We start from the raw sequence: 21,244 nt of genomic DNA, 5'->3' as shown, positions 1-21,244 counted from the left end.
ATGTGGTGATCTTTGTCTTGTGTAACTTCAGTGCAGTACATACAGTAACAATATTCGAAATTTATTCTTTTTCCTTATGGTTAATTTTGTTGTTGTCTTTTTTACAGGCATCAGTGGGGCGTACGAGTCAGAATCAAACGTGTGTGTGCACAACCCTATATGACTATGAGGCACAAGGTGATGATGAGCTCAGCTTACGTCATGGAGAAATCATTGAGGTTCTCAGTCAAGATGTTAAGATATCGGGAGATGAAGGATGGTGGACTGGGAAGATCAATGGGAAGGTGAGTGCCTCCTAATGTACCAGTTGCCTTTGTATCCCTGACCTGCTTACATGTTTTAGGCATTATATAATAATTTTACACTTCAGCTGTCCCGAAATTATTACAATAGTGAGGTGCAGGGACTGAAGGGTCTGGACCACATAAAGTATTGTACTATACAGTACACTACTTTTTTTTTTATCATTCAGCAAAATTCATTGATTACAAATTTTTGATCTGTAACAGCCTCATTGAATAGATCCCTCACAGCCCATGAAAGCATGTAATGTATGGTCTTATTTAATATACTAGTAACCAGCTGGTGCTTAAAAAGTGAAACTTGAAAATTGAAAGATATTCCCATAGTCTGATAGTGACTCCAACTTTACTTTGGTAGCTGCCTTAACTTGCAACAAAGATACTAAAATGTCAGTGATTATTGTTTTGAGTTGGCAGTCCAGTTGTTCCAAATTCAGATCACTGTTTGAAGGAATCTGTGGAACTGTTAATGTCTAAATTAAGTTTTTACTTTATGTAGGTCTGTATAAAAATATTTCCACTAAGTTGTTTCCCTATTCAACTACATAAGAGGAATATAAATAACAAGAAAAGGCACAATACCGTGACTGGAACAATACACAAATAACCCACACATAGAAGAGAGGAGCTTACGGTGACGTTTCGGTCCGACTTGGACCATTTACAAAGTCAGTGTGACTTTGTAAATGGTCCAAGTCAGACCGAAACGTCGTCGTAAGCTCTTCTCTTCTATGTGCGGGTTATTTGTGTAATAGAAATATACTGTTGTACCTTCTTGATAAATTTTTAAGCACCAACATTGTGACTATTCAGGTTGTTGGGCAGGGCGGTCTGGTTTGAAATTGGGATATGGGTGAGATGATTTCATGGAACCTGCTCTCTAGCCCTTTAATGGGTTGACTTGTAAACACACTATTTCAGTTTGCTATGAATGGGTCACTTTGCCTTACTATGTAGGCCTGGGGGCACCAACAGCCTGATTGATCAGGCAGTCAACAGTGAAGTGTGACAGTAGAGCTCAAAATCTGTCCCAGGTATTAATGTGATAACACTCTGCCTGAAACTCAAGAACCACAGACTCAACCACCATTTTCAAAACTACTGTTAAAAAACATATCTCCCTAACACACCCCATCATAAGCTAAGCAAATGCAAACCACCCAGTTCTCTTTTTTGGTATCATGAACACATCCAAAACAGCATAGACTTACTCATGTTATCTGTAATTCCCCCATAACTTACACCTACACCCACCCAAATGACTGTAAACATACAATTCCTAATATGGCTATTGCCTATTAAATCTTAAGTTAGTCCTATTAAATCTTGAGTTAATCCTCAGTTTGTCTAAGATACTCCTCCACTATGCCTTTAATAGAAACAATGTATCATGCCAAGACAAATCAAATCCCATTACTAAATGTACCATTTGTAATAATATTAAAGGACTTGGACTACCTAACTATTTTAAACTTAATTATGTATGTACCTATCTTGCATACCTAATAATATGTTCAAATGTACTGCTTAAATATAACCTATATCAAAATAGTGTAAGAATTAGTATTAGTATGCCCAAAGTGCCTAGGCACGATAGTGGCCATCTTTGTAATTAAGGTAAACCGCACATTGTAAGCTTTACAAGGAAATAAATGTTTGTGACTACAGTAACTTGGACTGTTTATGGGACACTGTTTAACAAATAATGTTTATAAACCACAAGTGAAATAAAACATTGCCCTCCCCTTCCCTCCTTGGCCTCGTCTCAAACCAGATTTCCTAGTTAATAGCCTGATCAGTCAAATTGTTGGTTATTAGCATGCAGTCCAAAGTAGGCACCACAATCTGGTCTCGGTCACAATTATTATCTAGTTCACAGGGATTGGTTTGATTTTCTCTTGTGTATGAATTTAAGGGAAAAACCTCAGTATCAAATAGTCATTATATGTCTGATTATAATGTTATACGAATTTTAAGATAGCTGAAAGTAATTTCTGTTTGAAGATTTTACATTTTTTGTACCAAATTTTGAATTAGTTTTGGGGTAGTACAGGTGGGCCCAGGTCATACAGCAGGTTAGGTTCTGGGCTACTGCTGTAAAGTATAAATTTCTGTAAAGGAAAACATAGCTTTCTTTCCACTTTCAAATGCATATCGAAGCCTGATAACATGTTTACATTATCATGTATTAAGTGAACAATAGAGCTAGTTCTAAAACATGTGCATTTACAGTGTACACATTACTTACCTCAAAATATTTTTGTCCTTAGCTTATAGTGAGTAGCAAGTAAGTTTATTTAGGTACAGGTACACACAAATACAGTTACACAGATTATCATACATAGTAACATGTGTGTGTGTAAATTACCTAGGATAACCCCAAAAAAGTCAATGAATATACATGTACAGCGGTCCCTCAATTATCGTCCTTAATCCGTTCCTGGAAGTGGGACAATTATCGAAATAGATGATTTTCGAATCAATTTTCCCCATAAGAAATAATGTAAATCCAATTAATTCGTTCCAGAAGTATCAACAACAATTTTTTTTTTCCTAAAAGATAGATTTACATGCACAAAAGAATGAACATTCAACATGACAGTTATCTTTATTGAAGGCTGTTGTTGATGAATGGAAGACAGGGAGGAGGAGGGAGGGAAGAGAGGTTATTGTTTGGAAGGGGAATCCCCCTCCATAAGGACTCTAGGTCACTTCAGGGGTCACTTCCCAAGCATAAATATAGATTTACATGCAGAAAAAAATGCCAAATAAATGTAAAGCACTAATAAAATGTATAAATGAACATTGGTAATAGGGGTAGTTGATGAGTGGAACGGTCTGCCTAGTAGGGTGATCGAAGCTAAAACATTGGGTAATTTCAAATTTAGGTTGGATAAATACATGAGTGAGAGGGGTTGGATTTGAGTCGGACTTGCACCTGAGCTTATTGCTTGGGTAGCATTTGTTCTGTTAGTGGGTTGGATTTGTGAAGGACTGGCCTAGTATGGGCCAGCAGGCCTACTGCAGTGTTCCTCCTTTCTTATGTTCTTATTGGAGACTTGTTTGTGTGAGGGAGGGATGGTAAGCTTATTGTTGGAGAATAAATACGGCTTATTTATCTATCACAATTCAACTAATATGACATAATAAACAATATTAATAACATAGAAACATGGAATATACTCTAGAATGAATAAAATAAGTCATTACGCATGTCACGAGAGGTGTTGTGTTGTTGTTGGGTATATAAGGGCCACCGAGAGTAAGCCATCCATAATGGTGGTGAAGCAGCAGCTGAGGCGGTGGTGTTTTCTGTAGCCCTATATAACTCCAACAACATTGGAGGAGTTAGTAGAATTGCTGAATCACTAAAGAAAGACTCCTCTACCACCATCACTACCACCTTCTACCACTATTACAACTGTTACCACCATCACTACTACCTTCTACCACCATCACTACCACCATCAACCACTATCACAACTGCTTCCACTCTACCACCACCACCTTTGTATTTTTCTACAAACTTTTTCATAAATTATGTGTGTTTCTCATATTCTTTACCAAAGGGCTGGCACTAGAAGCTTTCTTTGGAGCCATGGTAGCTTATTTAGCACTCGCAAGCACTAAAATCAATGGAATATTATGAAATATTTCGTAGGAGCAAGTGAGGGGACCGTTGCTCACTGGTAAACAATAGCACACTGGCTGGGAAGGCAGGCCCAGGCGGCTCAGAGCGTGAGTACGCGTCCTGGACGAAGGACGATTAGTGAGTTAACGGACCATTTGCGAGCCAATGTTTAGACGAAATAACGGGACTATTTCCGAAATGGATGACTTTCAGGCCGGACGATTATTGAGGGACCACTGTATATATCTTAGGAAGTCTGAATAAATGAAGAATGGGTATAGCTGAAAACTGTGTCATTAGTGAAACACCATAAAGCAAAGCATTGTAAAGTGGGGACCTCCTGCATTGATTTTTGTAAAGGTTTAAAGCTTTATGTACTGTAACTGTCATGTATATAAATTCTCTTCATTTTTAAAATCGGGGGATAAGTCCACTCCTTCAAATTACCGTCCAATAAGCCTGACATCAATAGTGGGCAAGTTATTAGAATCAATTATAGCTGACATTATCAGAAGTCACCTTGAGGAGCATAACTTGATAAATGAATCTCAGCATGGATTCACGAGAGGTCGTTCCTGCCTGACAAACTTGCTGACGTTCTTCAATAGAACATTTGAGGCAGTTGACAGTGATAAGGAATATGATATTGTTTATTTGGATTTTAGTAAAGCCTTCGACAGAGTACCTCACAAGAGACTCTTAAGAAAAGTGGCAGCTCATGGTATAGGAGGTAAAGTTCTAGCATGGATTGAGGCATGGCTTACCAATAGAAAGCAGAGAGTTACAATTAATGGAGTGAAATCTGAATGGGGATTAGTCACTAGTGGCGTTCCACAAGGATCAGCTTTAGGCCCTCTCCTGTTCATAATTTACATTAATGACCTTGATGAAGGGATTACTAGTGACATGAGTAAGTTTGCTGATGATACAAAGATAGGCTGTATAATTCACTCTGAGGAGGATATCAATGAACTCCAGGACGATTTGAACAAATTAATGTCTTGGTCTGAAAAATGGCAGATGAAGTTTAATGTGGATAAGTGTAAGGTACTTGCCCTTGGTAATGAAAATAACCCTCGAAGCTATAATCTAGGTGAAGTAGAGCTTGATCATACAGAATGTGAAAAAGACTTGGGAGTCATGGTAAGCAGAAATCTAAAGCCAAGACAGCAGTGCCTTAGTGTGTGCAACAAGGCCAACAGATTACTTGGATTTATCTCAAGAAGTATAAGTAACAAAAGTCCAAAAGTTATTTTACAGCTCTATACATCACTAGTGAGGCCTCATTTAGATTATGCTGCTCAGTTTTGGTCCCCTTACTACAGGATGGATATAGACTCATTAGAGAACATACAGAGAAGAATGACTAAAATGATTTACTGTGTAAGGAACCTTCCGTATGAAGATAGACTTAAAGCCTTAAATCTCCATTCTCTTGAGAGGCGTAGAATGAGGGGAGATATCATTGAAGTGTATAAGTGGATGACGGGCATAAACAAGGGAGACATTAATAAAGTACTGAGGGTGTCGAACCAGGTAAGAACCAGGAATAGTGGATTTAAGTTGGATAAATTTAGATTTAGAAAGGACATAGGTAAGTACTGGTTTTCTAACAGAGTTGTAGATGCGTGGAACAGTCTTCCCAGTGGGGTGATAGAGGCTAGGACCTTGTGTAGCTTTAAGAAGAGACTGGACAAATATATGAGTGGGAGGGGCTGGGTTTGATTGGTGTCATGGGGTACGGGAGTTATTTCTTGGGTAGCTTTAGGTAGATGTCGTTTTGATAAGGACCTGCCTCGTATGGGCCAGTAGGCCTTCTTCAGTATTCCTACATTCTTATGTTCTTATGTTCTTAAAAGGTTCACACATGTGGTGCAGATGGGTTAGCTAAGCATTGCTTAAAGGAGAGGGATGGAGGGAGGTGATAGCTTAATTTTGAGGCAAATTGTGTATCTCAAGAGAATAGGGATACAGTACCCTCTCAAGGTTTGCCTAATTTTATCAAACCATACCTACATGGAATCTGCCTGGAGTGTCCTAGGGTCAATATCCCTTTGGCCCAGGCCCAAATCAGGTCTTTCAATGGATGACCTAATCAACCAGGTTGGTGATGCTAGCCACATGAAGTCTGGCATATACTTCACAGCCCAGTTGTTCAGGAACTGACCTGAGGAACTTTCTAATTAGTATTAGTGTATTATACCTATATTAGGTACATTCTGTTGGATTCCATATTTTTTAAGTCTTCTTTTTTAGAGATGAATGCAGACTTCAGATACTTATGATCATAATGCAGAACTTTCTATTACAGTTTCATCTGTTTCCAGATAGCTTTTATTAGATTAGTTCTACTATATAGTATATAAAAATTTGTCTGATTATTTTTGCTTTCGTTTTTAGGTTGGCATCTTCCCATCGAATTTTGTGGCAGAGGTCCAGAACATTAAGGATGTGGAACCAGTTGAAATTGACTTCAATGAGCTGGAATTGGAAGAGGTGATTGGGGTTGGGGGCTTTGGCAAGGTGTATCGGGGATTATGGCGTGGCGAAGAAGTGGCGGTGAAGGCAGCAAGGCAGGACCCCGATGAAGACATTAGTGTCACCATTGAAAATGTGCAGCAAGAGGCTAAACTGTTCTGGCTCCTAAAACATGAAAACATAGTAGCATTAAAGGGGGCGTGTCTTGTTGAACCTAATCTGTGTCTAGTGATGGAATATGCAAGGGGAGGCTCTTTGAATAGAGTTCTTCAGCAAAGAAAAGCTATAGGCCCTTCTGTGCTTACAGACTGGGCAATCCAGATTGCCCGAGGCATGAACTACCTCCACAATCAAGCCCCAGTCAGGATTATTCATAGAGACCTCAAATCTTCCAATGGTAAGTACTAGATCATTTTGTTTTGTAATGAGTTTTCTTTTATGGAAGTCCCAAGGTGTCATAACACCTGCAGCCTGATCTGATCAGTAACCTTGAAAAGGAACATGCAAGCTCCTTGCCAATGACAAGTGTTGGTAACTATTCTTACATTTTATGAAGGTATTTAAAAGCATTGGGGCTTTGATGTATTGAGTTCTTTCTAGTATGCTTGCTTTTTTTACTGGAGCTGTTTAGCACATGGTGTTTATCCAAATTCTCTTGTAGGATACAAATTTGAACCAATACAATGCCAGATCAGGTCTGTGTGCCTCAAGCAGCAACAGTCTTGTTGACACAGCAGTCACCAGTGAAGTCTGGCCTCAGGCCAAGCAAGCATTGATAGTAGAAAAAAATCTAAAAACCTCTCCATTTGCCTTCTCTTTCTCAGAAACACTCATGTACTGTACTTCTGATTCTGGTAGATTTTTCTAGTAGTGCATTGTCAGAACACTTATGAGTACTGCCTTAAGTAGTATTGCTTTGCAACCCTTCTTTATTTTTTTTATTTCAACATGTCAGCCATCTCCCACCGAGGCAGGGTGACCCAAAAAAGAAACACTTTCCCCATCATTCACACATAATCACTGTTTTTGCAGAGGCACTCAGATACAGCAGTTTAGATGTCACTCCAAACAACCAATATCCCAGACCTCTCCTTTAAAGTGCAGGCATTGTAATTCCCACCTTCAGGACTCAAGGCTTGTAACTGGTTTCCCTGAATCCCTTCACAAAATATTACCCTTCTCGCACTCCAACAGCTCATCAGGTTCCAAAAACCATTCATCTCCATTCACTCCTATCTTGTAAAATTTAATACTGTACTTCATATTTCTCCAGGTTCTCCCACGTCAGTCAGCATGTTGACATTTTTCCTTTCGTTTTCTTCTCTTGGTTTGAGCTTCCTTGTTCCTTTCAGCTTCCCCAAAAGATGTCAGATGTTTTCCTTTACTCTTTCCTTATCCTTTAGGTTATTGCCTTGATAGTGATAAAGACTCTTGATCCAAGGAATTGGTAATGCATCCCATTTTGTGGATCACACTTGATTGCCTCCCATTCCCCAGGCACAGAATGAGCCTCAAAAGTTCGACGAATCCCCAAGAATATATTAATGCATAATCTTCTTTCCTTAGTCTTAATAGTTTATACCTCCTTATCTTCTTATACTATATAGTACCTCTCTTGCTTTTATCTTTGTCATTGCTGTCTATATACTGTCCTTTAGTAGGTCAGTGTAACTTTGTCTCATTGACTTCTCCATCCTACTTCCCCTCTCCTTCCTACTTCTGCTCCCCTACCTTCAACTTACCATTCCCTCCCTTTTCCACAGTTTCTCTATTATCCTTGTAAATCTTCTCTCTTAAGATGTTCTGTTACCTGTTTTAACTTTTCCCCTCTTCTCATTTCTCCATTTCTTTTAACTATTATCTTGTGTTCCTTTCTGATTCTTGCCTGTCATTTATCCCCATTCCTCTTTCATCAAACTCCATTCATCTACCAACAAATCCCATTCCTATGTCAATCAACCCCATTCGTCTATCATTCAACCCCCTTGATCAACAGTTTTCCAAGCCCTTCCCTAAATCGAGTGTTCCATAAACACCCACATCCATCTCGTCCAGCATTCACTTACAAAATTGTCTTATGATTCAACCTTGTGGTTCTACCTTTTACCTTTCACTCCTTCCATTTCCTTTCACATTTTTTTCCTGCTGGTGTTGATGACGAGGGAAAGTGGTTTGGTGTGGTGGTGGTCAGCTTGTGACTAGTGGTGCGAGTTACTGATTGTGGTACCTTACCTGTTAGTGGTGTAGATGGGTGATTATTTATGGATGTAGCAGGTTGAGGTGTTAGGTAAGACACATGCAACAGTTAGGTATCTTTATTTTGAAACGTTTCGCCTACACAGTAGGCTTCTTCAGTCGAGTACAGAAAAGTTGATAGAAGCAGAAGATACTTGAAGACGATGTAATCAGACTGATTACATCGTCTTCAAGTATCTTCTGCTTCTATCAACTTTTCTGTACTCGACTGAAGAAGCCTACTGTGTAGGCGAAACGTTTCAAAATAAAGATACCTAACTGTTGCATATGTGTCTTACCTAACAATCTGTCGGTATTTTATACCATTTTAATGTTCATTCAGCAGGTTGAGGTGATGTGTAGGGGTAGTTTGACTTTGGTGGGTGGTAGGTTGGTGTTATTTGCGGTGGTGTAGCGGTTTATTTTGGTGATTGTGTGGTGGGTGGATTAGTGAATGATGCGGTGATGGACAAGCGATGCTGTGAATGGTGTTGTGTATATGACGTTTATTGTATGGCTTTGGTGAATGAATGAATGTTGTTTTGTCAATTAATGTATAGTTTTGGTATTGAGTAGTACTAGTAGTAGTGTTACTGAAGGTTAGGGTGTGGGTCGCCAGTAGTGGTGTTGGTAGTGAGTATTTGTGTCGATGTGGTAGTGAAAATGATTTTAATGTTATGGTATAGGTGTGGTGTAGGTGTGGCGGCGGCAGGAGCAGCAGCAGCAGCAGCAGGAGCAGCAGCAGCAGCAGCAGCAGCAGCAGCAGCAGCAGCAACAAGAGCAGCAGCAGGAGCAGCAGGAGCAGCAGGAGCAGCTGGATGAACAGCAGGAGCAGCAGGACCAGCTGGAGGAACAGCAGGAGCAGCAGGACCAGCTGGAGGAACAGCAGGAGCAGCAGGACCAGCTGGAGGAACAGCAGGAGCAGCAGGACCAGCTGGAGGAACAGGGCAGCAGGGCAGCAGGAGCAGCAGGGCAGCAGGAGCAGCAGGCAGCAGCAGCAGGCAGCAGCAGCAGCAGCAGAGCAGCAGCAGCAGCAGAGCAGCAGCAGCAGCAGCAGCAGCAGCAGAGCAGCAGCAGCAGCAGCAGCAGCAGCAGCAGAGCAGCAGCAGCAGGCACAGCCGCAGCAGCAGCAGCAGCAGCAGCAGCAGCAGCAGCAGCAGCAGCAGCAGCAGCAGCAGCAGCAGCAGCAGCAGCAGCAGCAGCAGCAGCAGCAGCAGCAGCAGCAGCAGCAGCAGCAGCAGCAGCAGCAGCAGCAGCAGCAGCAGCAGCAGCAGCAGCAGCAGCAGCAGCAGCAGCAGCAGCAGCAGCAGCAGCAGCAGCAGCAGCAGCAGCAGCAGCAGCAGCAGCAGCAGCAGCAGCAGCAGCAGCAGCAGCAGCAGCAGCAGCAGCAGCAGCAGCAGCAGCAGCAGCAGCAGCAGCAGCAGCAGCAGCAGCAGCAGCAGCAGCAGCAGCAGCAGCAGCAGCAGCAGCAGCAGCAGCAGCAGCAGCAGCAGCAGCAGCAGCAGCAGCAGCAGCAGCAGCAGCAGCAGCAGCAGCAGCAGCAGCAGCAGCAGCAGCAGCAGCAGCAGCAGCAGCAGCAGCAGCAGCAGCAGCAGCAGCAGCAGCAGCAGCAGCAGCAGCAGCAGCAGCAGCAGCAGCAGCAGCAGCAGCAGCAGCAGCAGCAGCAGCAGCAGCAGCAGCAGCAGCAGCAGCAGCAGCAGCAGCAGCAGCAGCAGCAGCAGCAGCAGCAGCAGCAGCAGCAGCAGCAGCAGCAGCAGCAGCAGCAGCAGCAGCAGCAGCAGCAGCAGCAGCAGCAGCAGCAGCAGCAGCAGCAGCAGCAGCAGCAGCAGCAGCAGCAGCAGCAGCAGCAGCAGCAGCAGCAGCAGCAGCAGCAGCAGCAGCAGCAGCAGCAGCAGCAGCAGCAGCAGCAGCAGCAGCAGCAGCAGCAGCAGCAGCAGCAGCAGCAGCAGCAGCAGCAGCAGCAGCAGCAGCAGCAGCAGCAGCAGCAGCAGCAGCAGCAGCAGCAGCAGCAGCAGCAGCAGCAGCAGCAGCAGCAGCAGCAGCAGCAGCAGCAGCAGCAGCAGCAGCAGCAGCAGCAGCAGCAGCAGCAGCAGCAGCAGCAGCAGCAGCAGCAGCAGCAGCAGCAGCAGCAGCAGCAGCAGCAGCAGCAGCAGCAGCAGCAGCAGCAGCAGCAGCAGCAGCAGCAGCAAGCAGCAGCAGCAGCAGCAGCAGCAGCAGCAGCAGCAGCAGCAGCAGCAGCAGCAGCAGCAGCAGCAGCAGCAGCAGCAGCAGCAGCAGCAGCAGCAGCAGCAGCAGCAGCAGCAGCAGCAGCAGCAGCAGCAGCAGCAGCAGCAGCAGCAGCAGCAGCAGCAGCAGCAGCAGCAGCAGCAGCAGCAGCAGCAGCAGCAGCAGCAGCAGCAGCAGCAGCAGCAGCAGCAGCAGCAGCAGCAGCAGCAGCAGCAGCAGCAGCAGCAGCAGCAGCAGCAGCAGCAGCAGCAGCAGCAGCAGCAGCAGCAGCAGCAGCAGCAGCAGCAGCAGCAGCAGCAGCAGCAGCAGCAGCAGCAGCAGCAGCAGCAGCAGCAGCAGCAGCAGCAGCAGCAGCAGCAGCAGCAGCAGCAGCAGCAGCAGCAGCAGCAGCAGCAGCAGCAGCAGCAGCAGCAGCAGCAGCAGCAGCAGCAGCAGCAGCAGCAGCAGCAGCAGCAGCAGCAGCAGCAGCAGCAGCAGCAGCAGCAGCAGCAGCAGCAGCAGCAGCAGCAGCAGCAGCAGCAGCAGCAGCAGCAGCAGCAGCAGCAGCAGCAGCAGCAGCAGCAGCAGCAGCAGCAGCAGCAGCAGCAGCAGCAGCAGCAGCAGCAGCAGCAGCAGCAGCAGCAGCAGCAGCAGCAGCAGCAGCAGCAGCAGCAGCAGCAGCAGCACGTGGTTGGTGGGGGCAATGATGGTTTGGAGGGGAGGGGAGGGAAGAGGAGAGGAGGGGGGGAAGTCAGTGTCTTGATCGATACTCTGGCTGCTCCTTCACCACTACACCTCGCTTCTCCCCAACCTCCCCACACTTCTCTCCCTACCCCACCCCATTATAACGCCCCTTTCCCCCCATTATAACGCCCCTTTCCCCCATTATAACACCCCTTTCCCCCCATTATAACGCCCCTTTCCCCCATTATAACGCCCCTTTCCCCCCATTATAACGCCCCTTTCCCCCCATTATAACGCCCCTTTCCCCCCATTATAACGCCCCTTTCCCCCCATTATAACGCCCCTTTCCCCCCCTCCCATTTTCTGGCCTCACTACCGCTCAGTCCCCTGCTAATCCCATCCCTTTCTCACCTCTACTTCTCACTCCCCTCCCTCTTTTCTTTTTCCCACTCCTCTCCCTCAGTCCTCCACACTCCTCTCCCTCAGTCCTCCACACTCCTCTCCACACCCCTCTCCATCCTCTCCCCCGCTCACACCTCTCCTCCATACCCCTCTCCCTCCTCTTTTTTTTTTTACACAGGGTTTGACAAGGTTAAGGATCCCTAGCTTTATTGACAGCTATATTACAGGTTAAGGATTCCTAACTTTATTGGCAAGCTAAGAGCTGTTACCTACATCAGCTCATTTGAAAGCATTTTTATTGTTATGAGACATACAAGTAGGGAATAAGATGAAGTTGGAGCCATCTGTGGGCCAGCATTTTCATTTGATCAACTGACTTTATCTCGTTGACATCATTATGCTGTACGAATGTGTTCCATACTCGAGTCATCCTGGGTATGTATGATCTCAGATGGAGTGATGTTCTGGAGAAGGGTACAGCCAGAGTGAAGTTGCTGCTTTCTGCCCGTCTTGTGGCATAAAAGCTTGTTTCACGCTGTCCTCGAAGTGGATCCAAGTGTGGTATTTTGACAATATTGGCCTTGTACATAACAGTAAGGCCACCCACATCCCTCCTATGTTGAAGGCTCTGCTGAAATGACAGATCTATCCAGGATGGGTCCAGGCGAGAGATGAGACGTCTTGCTCTGTTCTCTACTCTGTCAAGCAGTCGCAGATGAGAGGGGGGGCAGGCAAACCAAGAAAGTGGAGCATACTCAAGGTGTGAGCGTACTTGTGCCTCGTACAGGATCTTGCAACCCCTACTGTCAAGCAGATGCGAGATACGGCGAAGTGCTGTAAGCTTCCTGGCTGCCTTGTTTGCAAGATTTACAACATGGTTCTTCATGGTTAATTTGGAGTCAAATTTCACCCCAAGGATATCAACTTCTTCTCCAGGTGCCATACCCCTCTCCCTTCTCTTCTCCATACCCCTCTCCCTCCTCTTTCCTCTATACCCCTCTCCCTCCTCTTTCCTCCATACCCCTCTCCCTCCTCTTTCCTCCATACCCCTCTCTCTCCTCTTTCCTCCATACCCCTCTCCCTCCTCTTTCCTCCATACCCCTCTCCCTCCTCTCTCCTCCACACGCCTCTCCTTCCAGCCCACCCCTCTCCTGCCCACCCCTCTCCTGCCCACCCCTTTCCTGTCCATCCCTCTCCCTCCCATCCCTCTCCTGCCCATCCCGCTCCTGCCCTCCCCTCTCATGCCCATCCCTCTCCTGCCCATCCCGCTCCTGCCCATCCGGCTCCTGCCCTCCCCTCTCATGCCCATCCCTCTCCTGCCCTCCCCTCTCATGCCCATACCTCTCCTGCCCTCCTCTCTATTGCCAGCCCCTTACCCTCTCTTACCCATCCCTCTCATGTTCACCCCTCTCCCTCCTCTCTCCTGCCCACCCCTCTCCCACTCCACCTCCCCATTCCTTACCATCCCCCCCCTCTCTCTGTCTCCTCCCCCACCCCTCTGCCTCCTTACTCCTCCCCACCCCTCTGCCTCCTCACTCCTCCCCACCCCTATCCTCACCTCTCCTCGCTCCTCCTCACCCCTATCCTCACCTCTCCTCGCTCCTCCCCACCCTCTCCTCACTCTCCACCCCTCTCCTCACTCCTCCCCACTAATCCCACCACTCTCCCCACTCCTCCCCACCCCTCTCCCTCCTCCCCTCATCTCTCCCTCCTCCCCTCGTCTCTCCCTCCTCCCCACGTCTCTCCCTCCTCCCCACGTCTCTCCCTCCTCCCCACGTCTCTCCCTCCTCCCCACGTCTCTCCCTCCTCCCCACGTCTCTCCCTCCTCCCCACGTCTCTCCCTCCTCCCCACGTCTCTCCCTCCTCCCCACGTCTCTCCCACCTCCCCACGTCTCTCCCTCCTCCCCACGTCTCTCCCTCCTCCCCACGTCTCTCCCTCCTCCCCACGTCTCTCCCTCCTCCCCACATCTCTCCCTCCTCCCCACGTCTCTCCCTCCTCCCCACGTCTCTCCCTCCTCTCCACGTCCCTCCCTCCTCTCCACGTCCCTCCCTCCTCCCCACGTCTCCCTCCTCCCCACGTCGCTCCCTCCTCCCCACGTCTCTCCCTCCTCCCCACGTCTCTCCCTCCTCCCCACGTCACTCCCTCCTTCCCACGTCTCTCCCTCCTTCCCACGTCTCTCCCTCCTCCCCACGTCTCTCCCTCCTCCCCACGTCCCTCCCTCCTCCCCACGTCTCTCCCTCCTCCCCACGTCTCTCCCTCCTCCCCACGTCTCTCCCTCCTCCCCACGTCTCTCCCTCCTCCCCACGTCTCTCCCTCTTCCCCACGTCTCTCCCTCCTCCCCACGTCTCTCCCTCTTCCCCACGTCTCTCTCCCTCTTCCCCACGTCTCTCCCTCCTCCCCACGTCTCTCCCTCATCCCCACGTCTCTCCCTCCTCCGCACGTCTCTCCCTCCTCCCCTCGTCTCTCCCTCCTCCCCTCGTCTCTCCCTCCTCCCCACCCGTCTCCCTCCTCCCCACCCGTCTCCCTCCTCCCCATTTCCTCTTCCCATCTCTTCTCTCCACCTCCCACTTCCCCACCACCCACTGCCCCCTCCTTGCCAACTCTCCCTACACCTCATGGGAGTGCTAAGCGGCTGGCTCGGGTAATGACCTTGTCCAACTTCCTTAAGCATGATTCTCTTCATGCTTCCAGAATCAAGGTCTTTACTGCCGGGCTGAAGAGTGATGGTGCTGTTAACAGTCAGTGGTTCTGGGGATTATCTTTCCCATGGTACAGGACTTCTAGGTGAAAAGGAAGTAGTACAGGATTAAAAATTAAGAAGCACAGAGGAAAGTAAAGATTAGTGTGAAGAATTAGACACAAGTGTAATATCTGGGTATTTCTATTGTAGACGTTTTGCCATCCAATGGCTTGATCAGTACAAATTCTAGGACTTTCTATTGATAAAGCCACTGAATGGCAAAACGTTTACAGTAAAGATACCCAGACGTTGCACATATGTCTAATTCTTCATTTTGTCGGTATTGTATACCATACATGTACAAATATTAGTGCATATCGAATGTGTAAGTTTGTGAGATTGCCTTCTCATCTTAAATATTCCTGAAGCTTTGAGAAAAGAGCAGCAATCCTGGCAGAGAGCTGAGTGATGGGTGATGTAAACGGTGAACAACACTTGTATTCTGCCCTGGTGAGGGGCTGTTGATCCAAGGAATTGGACCTGATCTCCCTTTCCTTTGATCGAACCTGATTGCTTTCCATTATCCTAGGTGCTGTGTGACTCCTAGGAGTTTAGTGCTCTCCCCCATGTATATAATAATACTAAATGTGTCCACTTACTAAGTCAGTTTTTATCATTTACTGCAAAGCTCTGCACTGTCCTCTCTTGATGCTAGTGAAGGGCTCATGATCCAAAGAATTGGAGCTACCATCTTCCTTGGATTAAATCTGATTGCCTCCCATTCTTCAATCACTGTGTAATCCTTATAGGTTTAATGCTTCCCCGTGAGTATAATTATCGCATTCTTCAGGTCACCATGTGTCACACCTCAGTCTCTGCCTATATATGCTGTCTTTTTAACCGCTGTATGCTAAACGTGATCAAGTCCAAGGACCAAAACGTTTTCTAATAAATATGTCCTAGTGTTTGCTCACGTCTCATTCTAAACGCATAATCAACTGCACCATTTTGCTGCTACTCTCCTCTTAGCTGCAAGCCATAGTAGGTCAAGTTTCACTGGGGGAGGTCGAGTGCTGTGCTTGCCCTGGTGCATTATGCTCGAGTCCAGTGGTTCCCAACATGTGGGCCATGGACCTTGGGGGTGGGGGAGGTGGTGCCCAGTTATTCCAAGGGCTCAGCCAACCTTTGCAGTAAGTATTGCTAGTTTAGCCAGTGTTAGTATTAGCATGTTGTGGTCCATAAAGTTTCTGAGATGAAGAAGGAATCCTTGCACTTGAAAAGGTTAGGAACTACTGCTTTAGTTCATATCTGTGACCTGTTTTGAGTTTTTATTTTACAGTAATCTGAAGCCAGTGTGGAAAAAGTATACATGTTGAACCTGCCTTTTGACAGTATTTCTCTCTTAAGTAGAGCTTAATGATGTCATGACCTTTAAATAATTATACGTAGAATGAAGCTTGTATCCAAATAAAAGGTTGTTCTGTATGCTAATCTTTGTCCACATACATATCTGTCAGGATTTCCACCTTACAACTACTATAATCAGAAGTTTTTAAAAAAATGAAAGTCAGGGAACTGTTATGCTAAAAAAAATTACCAGAAACTTTACCAAAAGGTAAATTTAGTATCTTACTTCATGTAATACTGCATGTGAACTGCACATGTACACACAGTAAGTAACTTCCACAAAAATAATTTGCAAATTTAGAAATTTAAAAGAAAAAGAAAGACCATCTTATTAATGACACATTTTTAAAAGAAATGTTACATATAAAAATATGTTTATTTTGGAATTAAGTTTTCATTGGAAAATAAAAGTAAGCAGCATTATAGTTATTGATGGGGTAATTTATTAGTTAATCAAAGAAGAAATATTCAGTGATTTGCAAATTTAGTTGTCCTTGGACCAAAGTTTAATGTTTTGGAACAATTTTCTGTATTTAGCCTACTTCATTTTTTTTTGTTGCCATATATAAAGAGAAGGTTTTCTTACAGAGATATGTTGTGAAACAGTTGATCTATATGAAGGCTTGTGTGACAGTATATTTATTAAACATCTGAATCATTAAACTAAATTAAACAGAATATTTTTAAAAAATATTATTAGTTGGATATCTTCTAGTTGTTACAGTCATTCAGACATTTTTAGATGCAGGGAAAGGCTTTTGAACCTAGTCTAGTGTTTCTCTAGATAGGCGAAAAGTATTCCTTAGTTGTGGTGCACACACAAAAAAAAAAAAGTTTTACCACAAAGATTGACTTGTTGGGAGGGGGGGAGGTGCACTTTAATTGTTGATAAAAGTCGCTAAGATTTGGAAAATACTCAAGATTTTTCATAGAAATGCACTCACTCCGCAGTCTGAGTTTCGGTTCGATTGCATTCATTTTTCTCAGAACTTGGTTACTACTGTATATACATTAATTATGTGGAATGAAACATTAAGTTCATTAAGATGTGTAAATATACCTGCCAAGTATTCCACCTAATGTATTCAACATTTGTTACTTAATTTGTGTGCTAATTCAAAAGGAAACTCCACTAAAAGAAAAAAAAAAATGATCTTTTTTTGCAGATAGTTAAACAGTCAGTAGTTTTCTGTGAGAGAACCATCAAAATTGTATATGAAGCTGTAGTGTTTTATGCAGACTCACCATTTCACACACTTTACTAAATATAGGTGGGCCCCACTTTACAATGTTTTGCTAATGCAGCAGTTTTCAATTATACCCATTCTTCATTTATTCAGACTTCCTATAATAAATATATTCATCACTCACAGTAAGCTAAGGACACAAATATTTTTAGATAAGTAATGTGTGAACTGTATATATGTTTTTTAGGCCTAGCTGTATTGCTCTGTATATAAGGTAAACGTGTTATCAGGCTTTTATATGCATTTAAAAGCGAGAAAAAGGCTGTGATATATTTTACAATGATTTTTGCTTTACAGCAGTAGCCTGAAACTAACCTGCTGTATAAACAGGGCCCTCCTGTATCTAGGAATTGATAGAATTGACAGTTTTGACTGTCTCATTTGTGTCCCTCTTTTACTTCTGGTGGAAGTTGTTTGATTGCAAGCATGTGGTGATGATAGCATGATTATGTTCAATATGTGAAGCCATATGTTATTTTTGCCACATCTACAGCTCCATCAGTGATACTGGTGAGGAGCTCTTGATCCAAGGAATTGGACCCATCCTCTTTCTTGGATTAAATGTGAATGCTTCCAGTTCCCTCAGGTGCTGTATAACCCCTACAGGATTAGCACTTCCCCATGAATTTAATAATTGATCAGTGGGGCTGTTGGTGCTATTGGTATGTAGTCCAAGGTAAGCACCACAATCTATCTAATCATGAACTAACTGGAAACCTGCAGAGCTCCTTCTTGAGTATTAAACAGTTGAACTTTTGATCAGCAAAATCCTTTATAACAACTCTGAGGTTACTGCCATAGTCACACGTTATTTGGAAAAGATTACTCATGAAATAGTAATACGATTGAAAACAAACCTCGGAACAGGTGAGGTTTGAACCCAGGGTGAGTAAGTCCTAAAACTCCAGGTTGCATTTATTTTGCTTTTTAATAAGATTTTCTTGACTTACCTTGAAAGACTGATCTGGAAACTACAAAATCTAGGCAAAACAAAATAAATTCTTACAGTAATTTTTTTTTTTGGTGGTAAGGTGGAAAGAATAAAAATGGCATCATTGGAGCATGGCATTTGAGGGAGGTGCTACAATGTTACTATGGGGTGTCACATTGTCACTACTAATGTCACATTGTCACTATGGGTGCTACAGTGTCACAAGGGGTGTAACACTGTCACTTCAAGATGTCACAATATCACTAGGCGGTGGAAATAAAAGATATAAAATACTGACACCAACACACCATGGAAAAATAAGCACACGTGGACTATTATGTGATCCTTTATTGACTGTGTTTTGCCCACACAGTGTGCTTTATCAGGTCAAATAGATTTAGGTGGGTAAAGAGTACATAAGTATATATAGTGTGGAGAGTCAGGTGGAGAATGTTGGGTTGGTTGAATGTGAGACAGACCTTGCAGGTCCTGACTCTCCACACTGTATATACTCATGTACTCTTTTCCCAGGTAGATCTGTTTTTGACGTGATAAAGTCCACTGTGTGGCCGAATTGTAGTCAATAAAGAATCACATTATACTGCGTTTTTTTTTTTCCATCACTAGATAGGGGAGAGGGGTACCACAAGGGTCAGCAGTTGCTAGGATAGTGTTTATTTTATATAAATGCCTTGCAAAATAAGTAATATAAAGAGTAAATAATATTGTGATAAATTGAACAAATAGTGATAGATGGTCGATGGAATTTGTTGTAGATAAGTGCTATGTAATGAAATTGAGGCGATAACAGCCCTTGAATAATATTTGATAGAGAGATAAAATGTTGAACCTGTCTGACAGTGGGGAACTTGGGTGTAATTATAGACAAAAAATGATTGTCACCGGAAGATCACGATAGACACTCGTTTTAGAACAAAAAAAAATTCAGTTGACGATGTGTCACTGTGTGTAGAACATAAAAGAGCACTGCAGCATGCTAGGCTGGTCCAACTCACCCACTCATGTACTTGTCTAAGCTATTTTTAAAGCTACACAGGGTTTTAGCTTCAGTGATGCCATTTGGGAGTTTTTCACTCATCCACAACTTTATTACCAAACCTATGCTTTTCAGTATCCTTTCTAAATCTAAATTTTTCCAACGGGAGTCAGTTGCTGTGTGTCTTGTTTTGGTTAGAGATTTTTAACTACAGAACCTTGTATATTGGTTATAGTCCCAGTGGTGACTGTTAAAATCACTTGTGCTAATACGCAACACTTAGGTATTGTGACTTCTTATTCTTTTTCACTTGTGTTCTATCACTTAGAGTACTTATGGGCCTGTGAGTCTTAGGACTCGAATCCCACCTGTTATATGATTTACCTAGAGTACTGTTCATTGTGTTGATGGCTCCGTTCAAAACAGGAGAGGGATCACAGCTGGAATAGGTACAGAGATTGTTTAATTAATGCCCACATAGAGCCAATAAAGCATTTAATCTACTGGAAATGCACTCTCTGAAGCAGAGGGAAGAGTGATACATCATATATTGAATATAGGAGGACCTAGTTCCAAAACAATGCACTACCATAACAATGTGATGGAGTGAGAGATATAAGAGGAAGTGTAAAATGAAGCCAGTGAAAAGCAGGGGCACCTTGAACACAAAATGAAAATACTATATCAATCTTTGATCCCCGACTACTCAACATACTGGCAGCAGATATCGGTAATATTGCCAGAAGAAGTATAGAAGTTTTAAAGAGAAAATTGGCTTACTACCTCTGCCAAGTGCCTGATCAACCAGGCTGTGTGGGCCAGGGGGCTGCCAACAGCAACAGCCTGGTTGATCAGGCCATCATAGCACCAGGCTTTGATGGCTATGTGGGCCGATGGGCTGCAAACAGTAACAGCCTGGTTGATCAGGCCAACACCAGAAAAACCTGGCTCCAGACCGGGACCGTAATTTTTAAAGGGGTGGATCGGTAAGCCAGTGGAAGGCCTCGGTCAGATGACAAAAGCTCCACCTGTGAGTCATCACATGACTAAGACCCGCATCAAGAAACATTTGTCCTGTTTCCTGACAAACCTAATCCAACCCAGACCCCAGACTGCGGGAGTAGCAAGAATCTTGATAATAATGATGGGTAGGTGATGAAATAAATTATACACTAATAAAACATGATAACGTAACACTCATATACCACCAACACTATAAAACATGACGTAACAATCATACACTGTAATACACAAAAATAATAAAATGAAACCAACACAGTCTTAATGAATGACGCTAAACCTATTTGGTTGTATTTCATGAAGTGGTCAACTCCTGTCGTTCTATTTCACAAGCTGTTAAAACTCCCCATGTTGAATTTCGTGGTCTTTAACTCCTATTGTTGTATTTCATGAAGCACTAAACTTATTGTATTTCAATAAACACTGAGCTCGTACTGTTGTATATTATGAAGCACTAAACCTGTGGGGATTACTCAGCGCAAGAAATGGTAAGAGGCTCGATCGTTCGTCTGCTGTGGTTCTAGTATATTACAATAACCAATTTTTAAAGGGGTGGAGGGGTAAGCCAGCGAAGGCCTCGGTCAGATGACCAAAAGCTCCAGTGGCGGGTCATCATACAACTAAACCCGCGTCAGGAAACACTTGTCCTGTTCCCTGACGAATCTTGCATAACCTAACCTGCTGTTGTCCGGTCTTTGACCAGTCAGAATGTTGATGTTGCCCCTGAATTAGCAAGACAACCTGAACACGGTGGTTATTTTCTGGTTGGTTGACAGGACTGACAGAAAGGTATGATAACTACAAGAAGCCGGATGATGATGGCTGTCCTGGTTGGTTGACGGAAGGAGTAGCAGATATGATATTTGAAAGAAAGTTTGATGATGGTGGTTTTCCTGGTTGACGGGAGGGGTAACCAGATATGATTACAAGACTGACAATGGTGGTTGTCCTGGTTGACAAGAGGGACTGCTGGTATAACTACAAGAAAGCCTGATGATAGGGGTTGTCCTGGTTGTCAGGAGGG

At 44.4% G+C, this 21,244-nt stretch overlaps 1 protein-coding gene across 6 annotated transcripts in view; it reads left to right on the top strand.

The window, feature by feature from the left end:
• The window catches only part of LOC128701424 (mitogen-activated protein kinase kinase kinase 10-like), a 306,174-nt gene that overhangs the window by 36,393 nt on the left and 248,537 nt on the right, over window positions 1-21,244 (top strand). For all 6 annotated transcript variants that reach the window (XM_070100389.1, XM_070100387.1, XM_070100384.1 and 3 more), the window contains exons 2-3: window positions 108-284; window positions 6,334-6,808. In XM_070100389.1, the coding sequence (XP_069956490.1) occupies window positions 108-284; window positions 6,334-6,808 (652 nt within the window). The remainder of the gene's footprint in view (window positions 1-107; window positions 285-6,333; window positions 6,809-21,244) is intronic.

The sequence above is a fragment of the Cherax quadricarinatus genome, chromosome 72 (assembly GCF_038502225.1).
Source record: "Cherax quadricarinatus isolate ZL_2023a chromosome 72, ASM3850222v1, whole genome shotgun sequence".
In the NCBI taxonomy this organism is placed as follows: domain Eukaryota; kingdom Metazoa; phylum Arthropoda; class Malacostraca; order Decapoda; family Parastacidae; genus Cherax; species Cherax quadricarinatus.
Note: the sequence above shows the minus strand (reverse complement) of the source record. Positions and strands in the feature narration are given on the sequence as shown.